The 8,299-nt window shown below is 48.0% G+C and overlaps 1 protein-coding gene across 1 annotated transcript in view; it reads right to left on the reverse strand.

Moving 5' to 3' along the window:
* Positions 1 to 498: 498 nt before the first annotated feature.
* The window catches only part of LOC125480967 (transmembrane protein 184B-like), a 17,197-nt gene continuing 9,396 nt past the window's right edge, over positions 499 to 8,299 (reverse strand). The window contains exon 3 of the mRNA XM_048593497.1: positions 499 to 743. Within this exon, the coding sequence (XP_048449454.1) occupies positions 505 to 743 (239 nt within the window). The 3' untranslated portion in view covers positions 499 to 504. The remainder of the gene's footprint in view (positions 744 to 8,299) is intronic.

Consider the following 8,299-nt stretch of genomic DNA (forward strand, 5'->3'; position numbering starts at 1 on the left):
AGGCTGTTCACGTCCATGGCCTTCACAAGGACCTTGTCCCAAATACAGTTGCCTATTCTGCTGTGGATTACCCATTCCTCGATATTAAGGCCCTCAAAACATTATTTCTTTTAAAAAAAAACACACACACACACAATTACAAAACAAAATCAGGTTGGCCTATACCGACTGATATGCTTCGCTCAGGCAACAATTGACAGACAGAGTCTCGCTAACGGGAGACTGGCCGCGGAACAACGGGCTGAAATAAACAGAAAGCTTAAAAAAAAAGGCTGGTTTTCGAAGGGAGCGGATACGTCTTACGTGGGTTCTAAAACGTTCACCAATTGCAGGGAAAACCGGTGGGAGAGAAAAAAAAAATTAACATCGACGCTTTCTTAGCCCGTGTCGCCCCACCCCTGCCATCTCCCTTTCGGAGAGAACACTGGTCTGCTCAAAGTCCGTTGCGACTGGATTCCCCACCCACCCCCCCCCCCCCCCCCCACCCTCCCACCCAGGACCAGCTCAGAACTCATCATCTGAGCTCAGCAGGAGTGTCTTCTCTGTGTCGCGAATACTGGCGGCATTGTGGGTCCGTGAGGCAGCGTGCCCGTTACGCCAGGGCGTGCCATGCTCCAGTGTCGACTGTTGTGTATACTGCTGGTAGGCCGGCGAGAAGTTGTGGATGGCATCCTGGACGATGTCGTGTGGGTTCATGGTTTCCTTCAGGCTGCTGGAGATGCTCTTCATGGGTGCACAGCGACCTGAGGAGGGGTAGTTAAAAAAAAATAAAAAGGCTTTCAGGAACCCATGCTGGTCTCTCTCTCTCTCTCCCCACACAGACGTTGCCAGACCCGCTGAGTTTCTCCAACGATTCCTGTTTTTTATTGCAAGGATGGATGTGTTGTTCTGAAGCCTGGGGGGCCCAAATCATGTGACATGAAGCGTTTGAAGGATTTGATCTTGGCAACACTGTGCAGGTTGAGGTTGCCCACAGACCTGCCAATCCAGCCAGGCCCGAATTGGCCATCACTCCCTCACACGGCTCACTGTACGCCTGCAACGTCACGCTAGGGAGAGTCTGTTCACTGGCTCCGGAGTGCGGGAAGGGATTTGCTTAGATATTCCTATGATTGGTAACGGCAAATGGGAGCATCATATGGCACAAAGGGACCCTTTCAAGTCAGCGTCAACCACTGGAGTGTCAGAGGCTGACGGGTGACCTTATAGAGCTTTATAACATCATGACGGGCATGGTTAGGGTGAATAGCCAAGGTCTTTTTCCCAGGGTACGGGAGCCCAAAACTAGAGGGGCATAGGTTTAAGGTGAGAGGGCAGAGATTTAAAAGGGACCTAAGCAGCAACTTCTTCCACACAGACAGTGGTGTGTGTATGGAATGTGGAGGCTGGTACAATTACAACATTTAAAAAGCATCTGGATGGGCATATGAATAGGAAGGGTATAGAGGGATAAGGGCCAAATGCTGGCAAATGGCTCTAGGTTAGATGGAGATGCCTTGTCAGCGTGGAGGAGTCGGACTCAAGGGTCTGTTTCTGTGCTGCATGACTTTAGAGTCCCACTTTCACCATTTGGCACATGGCCCTCCTGCAAGAATGTTAGTCCAATTCTGCTTCAGGTGCAGCAGACTCTTCCTCAGAAACAGTCCCAATGATCCAGGAGTCTAAAACCCTTCCTGCTGCACCTAATCTTGAGCCATACATTCACCAAAGAGGCAGCACCTTCCAAACCCACGCCCACTTCCATCTGGAAGGACAAGGGCAGCAGATACAGGGGAACACCACCATCTGCAAGTTCCCCTCCAAGTCACTCACCGTCCTGACTTGGAAATATATGCTTCAGTGTCACTGGGTCAAAATCCTGGATCTCCCTCCATAAGGGCATTGTGGGTCAACCCTACAGCAGGTGGGCTGCAGTGGTTCAAGAAGGCAGCTCACCCCCACCTTCTCAAGGGCAACTAGAGACAGGAAATAAATGCTGGCCTAGCAGTAATGCCCACAACAAACTAGTAAATAAAAGCAACCTTACAAAAAGTGAGATAACAAGGTGTAGAGCTGGATGAACACAGCAGGCCAGGCAGCATCAGAGGAGCAGGAAAGCTGACGTTTCGGGTCTGGACCCTTCTTCAGAAAAAAAGTGTGTGTCGGGGTGATGGGGAAGAAGGTGCAGTAAAGACTGAGGGGGAGGGATAAACAGAAGAGATTAAGTAGGCCTGTTTCGGCCAAACTCTGGCCCCAAAAGATCAGGCCTCTCCTGGACTGTCAGCCCACAAGAGATTTGAAGATCACTGGAAGACGGATCAAAGTGTTACCCTAAACCTGCACAGTGTTGCCAACCGAGACTAAACCAAATCCTGGAGACTGCACGTCACATGATTTGCACCCAGGCTTCAGCCATGAGTTGGCCAACATACCCATCCTTGTAATAAAAACAGGAATGCTGGAGAAACTCAGCATCTGTGGAGAGAGAAAGAGAGTTAATGTTTCAAACCCATGTAGGGATGCAATGGCTCAGTGGTACTCAGAATCCCTACAGCATGGAAACAGGCCCTTCGGCCCAACAAGTCCACACCAACTCAGGCCATCCCACCCAGACCCATCCCCCTATAACCCACCTAATCTACACATCCCTGAACACCACGGGCAATTTAGCATGGCCAATCTACCTAAACTGCACATCTTTAAACTGTGGGAGGAAACTGGAGCACCTGGAGGAAACCCACGCAGACACGGGGAGAATGTGCAAACTCCACACAGACAGTCACCCGAGGGTGGAATCAAACCCAGGTCCCTGGCACTGTGAGCCACCGTGCCACCCTAAAGTTATTATTGTTGTATTATTGTTAGATTATTAATCCAAAAACTCAGCTAATGTTCTGGGGACCCAAGCTGAAATCCTGCTACGGCAGATCATGGTATTTGACTTAAAGAATCTGGAACTAAAGGGTCTAATGATGACAGTGAAACCAGATGTGTTTTTCCAACAAACGATAACGTCCTTTAGGGAAGGAAATCTGGCCTACACGCAACTCCAGACCCACAGCAATGTGATCAACTCTTACCCACCCTCTGGGCAATAAATGCTGGTCCATCCAGAGATGGCCATCCAGAGATGGCCACATCCCGCAAGTGAATTGAAAACAAATGACGCTCCTCCAGAAATGGGGTTCATCATGGTGAAGCAAAAAGCTTCATTACCCAAATGGGTTGGCAATTGACAGTCAAAAAACCTCCCCATTTTCAATATTGTTACATCTAGTAAGAAAAGAAATGTTTAAAGAAAGTGATTATCCTTATTTTAATGTTCCTGCAATTTGTCTCCAAGAGAAGCACAGAACACCATCCTGGAGATAGATCTTCAATTCCTGGAGATTCTGAGCCAATCCTGGAGAGCTGAAAGTTCTGGAACCTACTTTGGAGCCGTAGCTGGCTACTCAACATCTTACCAATTTGTAACTTTTGCCACAGAAAATCATATTCACAAAGAAAACCCTAAGGAAAGAGAGTGACTTTTGTTGTGGGGATTGAAAACCCAATTGCGAAGAAGGGTCACTGGACCGGAAACATTAAACTCAGTTTCTCTCTCCACAGATGCTGCCAGACCTGCTGAGATTCTCCAGACATTTCGGGTTTTGTTTCTCTCATTCCAGCAGTTTTAAAAAACTCAACTCTTGGGCTGCACGTCATGGTTTCAAACAAACAACGAGTTTCACAGAATCCCTATGGCAGAGAAACAGGCCATTCAGCCCATTGAGTCTGCATCATCCCTCCGCAGAGCATCCTACCCAGACCCAGTTCCCTACCTTGTCCCTGTAACCCTGCATTTCCCATGGTTAATCCATCTAGCCTGCATCCCTGAACACTACAGGGCAATTCAGCACGGCTAACCCTTCCAACCTGCACATCTTTGGACTGCGGGAGGAAACCCACGCAGATATGCAGAGAATGTACAAACTCCGCACAGACGGTCGCCCGAGGCTGGAATTGAACAGCACTACGAATTACAGAACCACTGTGCTGCTCCTATTTCTTCTTTGATGAAGGAATATTCTCGCGCTCTGGAGGCCTCTGCACAAGGGGGTACAGTTGGCACCAGGCTTCTCAGTGAGGCTTAGCTGACACCCACTGAGGGGTCCTACGAAGCGTACTGCCTGCAATATCCTGGGAATGGGGAGGGGGTGGAGGGGGGGTTGGAGTTTCTAGTCCAGGCCACTTGGCTGTTGTCCACATGACAGGTTAAGTACACTGTAAGGCCCACCGATGGAGCTGCTCACCCCGTTGGGAGCTGCATCTCCTCCGTATAGGCCATTGGTTGGCAGTGAACATCAGTGTGCGACTGGAGCGGAGGGTGGTGCGAGACAGTGGGAGGGAGTCACATAGCCTGAGGCCCTCCGCCAAGGAGCAGGGTCTACTTAACAGGGAATGGCAAACATCTAGAGAGAGAGACACTGACTCAGGGTGGGGAAGGGGGACAGCCTAGGACATGGTTGGAGCGTTAGACTTTGGGGGGGGGGCATGTGGAATAGTGACTGGGGCCTGTATTTTTGAAGGGGGTGGGATTTTCTGGGGAGGAGTAAAAGAAGTGACTTGGGCTCTTTTTTGTGGGTGGTGGAAAGAGTTGGAAGTAACTGGGATCTTTGGTGGGGGGGGTTGGGGAAGGGGAGTCACTGAGTTTTATTTTGAATGTGGGGTAACTGGGGGTGTTTTGGGGAAGGGGGAAAGAAAAGGGGAGCAACTGGGTGGGTGGGGAAGAGGAGTGACTGAGTGGGTGTGGAGGGAGAGAAGGGGAGTGACTGGGTTGGTGTGGGGTGGGAATTGGTGACTGGGGTTGGGAGAAGGGGAGAGAGACTGGGCTTGGATGTACAAATGGCCATTTTTTTTTAAATTTACTCTTTCATAGGAATGTGAGTGTCACCAGCATCTGTTTCACTTCCCTAAATGATCTAAGCAGCTTGCGAGGGCATATCAGAGGGCAGTTATGAGTCAACCACATTAGACTCAACCACAGAAATCTGAATTTGACAAATAATCCGTTTCAGAAAAAGCCAAATTTCCATCTTGGGACTCTCGTTAGGTCTTTATAAAGTCATACAGCATGGAAACAGACCCTTCGGTCCAACCAGTCCATCCCAACCGCAATCCCAAACTAAACTAGTCCTACATTGCTCCCACCATTTCCTATTCATGTACTTATCCAAATGTCTTTTAAATGTTGTAATTGTACCGCCATCCACCACTTCCTCTGGAAGTTCATTCCACACATGAACCACTCTCTGTGTAAAAAAAGTCGCCCTCTGCGTCTTTTTAAAAATCTTTCCCCTCTCACCTTAAAAATATGTCCCCTAGTCCTGAAATCCCCACCCTAGGGAAAAGACACCTGCCATTCAACCTATCTATGCCCCTTACGATTTTGTAAGCCTCCTACGCTCCACTGAAAAAAGCCATAACCTATCCAGCCTCTCCTTATGATTCAAACCCTCCATTCCCAGCGACGTCCTGGTAAATCTCTTCTGAGCCCTCTCCAGTTTAATAATATCCTTCCTATAACTGGGTGACCAGAACTGCACACAGTACTCCAGAAGAGGCCTCACTAATGTCCTGTACAACCTCAACATGACATCTCATGACTTTTACAATTAGAAGTAGGGCCTTGGGTAGCATTATAGAACTGAGGGACCTAGGGGTTCAGGTACGTAATTCCTTGAAGTTTGTGTCACATGTAGACTGGATGGTTAAGAAGGCAGTTTGCATGCTTCGCTTTTTAGTTTAGACATTCTTTTTAAAAGACAAAGGTTGCTTGGGTAAAACAAAGTGACCCATCTCTGAATGACCCCCACTCCCCTGTTCCTTGATGTGGTTTCCAGAGAGTTGCACGATTTTCACATCTCCTATTTTGGCGACTTCTCCACAAGAGATTGCCAAATCAGTGCCAGTAAGTGTGACATTTTCAGAAGTTCCACATTCTGCTCTCTTCCCCTCAAATCGAGTACATTTTGAATGGAGCCACCATTCCCCACCGTGGTTGGGTGTGGAGGGAGGTGCCAGTCTGCACACAGCTAGATCCCACGAACAGTAGTGAGACAAAACGCGCTGATGAGGCGTTTTCGAACCCTGTCAAGGGGCTGAACGTTAGTGATGACAGTCAGAATACCCCCCCAGCACCCTCATCAAAACAAGTGGCTAAAGGGGTCATTAATATCCAACCAGCAAAGCCAAACTGTGGCCTTGGTTTCAGGTCTCAGGTGAGAGTTTCCTGGAGTCAAGGCCTTCACTGAAACCCAAATGGGAAGAAACAAAAAAAAAGTGGGAGCAGATGCCTACTATTGTGCCTAATTTTGACCCGTAATTTTTTCCTGACGTCCCGCTGAAAAACTGAGTCTTTAGGAACCTTCTCCCAAATTCACGTGCGTTTCAAATGCACAAGGAACAGATCAAAACTGGTAATCAGGGTAGAGTTAGAATCACTGTTCGTTCCCAACACTGGTGGCACTGCCTCAACTCAACACAACCCAGTCAATTTCAGCTCCCCCCTGAAAAATTCCAAATGGAATTCTCTCCTCGGGTGACTTTGATGAGCTAAGGCTTTGGAATTTTTTCTTTTTACTTATTCACATAATGAGGGCACCGGCAGCTAGGCCAGTATTCATTACCCACCCCGAATTGCCCAGAGGGTAGTTAAGAGTGAACCACATTGCTGTGGGTCTGGAGTCACGCGTACAAACCAGGTAAAGATAGCAAAATAAAAACCGAAAGAACTGCGGATGCTGCAAATCAGGAACAAAAACAGGAGTTGCTGGAAAAGCTCAGCAGGTCTGGCAGCATCTGTGAAGGAAAAAGTCAGAGTTAACGTTTCGGGTCACTGGGTGTTAGTGTTAGTCACTGGACCCGAAACGTTAATTCTGATTTTTTTTTTCCTTCACAGATGCTGCCAGACCTGCTGAGCTTTTCCAGCAATTTCTGTTTTTGTTGGTGCTGTTGTAAGTAAAGATGGCAGTTTCCTTCTCTAAAGTAACCAGATGGGTAATTCTGATAATCGACAACGGATTGATGACCATTAGACTTTTAATTCCAGATTTTATACCCCCCCAAATTAACTGAAACACCTGGAACATGCCCCCAAACAGTGCAGTGATTATATCCACACCCCCAGAAACACAGCAGCTCAACATCAACTTCCCAAGGCCAATGAGCAGGATTCAAACTCAGGTCCCTCGAACATTACCTGGGTCTCTGGATTAACAGGCCTGGATCATACCGCTCAGCTCTCGCCTGCCCTTAATTAACAGGGATAGGAGTTATGCAGTTCTGCTCAAAAGCCATATATCACTGGAGATCTGCCACAGCACTCTGAGCAGTTGCTAACCCGCTGCTCTAAGATGGTCAAAGACTGTGCCATCTCAGTGCCCCACTGGGTGGGGGGGTGCGCCGGGAATGCTGCACCCGCTGAACCCTTCAGATGAGATGTCAGTCAGGATCCCGTCTACCCAATTAGGCAGGGGGAAAGATGGTGCAGCACTTTCAACAAGGGGGCATGAGTGCTCCCCTTTGTAACACTGACCATACTCAACTCTTGATCATCAAAATACAAAATCATATCGCCCTTAGTTGTTTGTGGGAGCTTGCTGTGCAGCATTCCCTATATTACACGCAACTACACTTTGATTTAAAAATAAATCATCGGCATTCGCCAGCTGTGGAACATCCTCAGGTACTGAAAGGCGCTATACAAACACACATCTCTCTCTTGCTTTCTACTGGAATTAATCGGAGGTGATGCTCCCAAGCGAGGTCCACAGACAAGACAAGAACGCAGCACATTTACAGAGCAAGGATCAAGTTCAGCAATTACAGACAAAATAGAGAAAATAAAAGGTAAGTTCGGCCTACCGTAGGGCCCATATGCCAGGACTATCCACAGTGAGAGATTGGCAGAAGCAGGAGACAGAGAAAAAGTGAGAGACAAAGAGAGAGAGAGGAGTGGGTGTCGGGTGGAGAGCAAGAGAAAGAGAAAAAAAAAAGAATGAATGCAAAAGAACCCCCCCCAAGATTCCATACAAACACTACTTGCAGTTGATATCACCAGGAAAAAAAAAACAAAACAGCAATCGTAAAGTGTTCTTTTCCCCCCATGTAATACTCATTTACAGAATAAGGAGTCACTGACAAAGGTGGAATTTCCCAGAGATAGTAGGAACTGCAGATGCTGGAGAATCTGAGATAACAAGGTGTAGAGCTGGATGAACACAGCAGGCCAAGCAGCATCATAGGAGCAGGAAGGCTGACGTTTCGGGCCTAGACCCTT

This window comes from Rhincodon typus, unplaced genomic scaffold, assembly GCF_021869965.1.
Source record: "Rhincodon typus isolate 14 unplaced genomic scaffold, sRhiTyp1.1 hic_rhity00002961, whole genome shotgun sequence".
In the NCBI taxonomy this organism is placed as follows: domain Eukaryota; kingdom Metazoa; phylum Chordata; class Chondrichthyes; order Orectolobiformes; family Rhincodontidae; genus Rhincodon; species Rhincodon typus.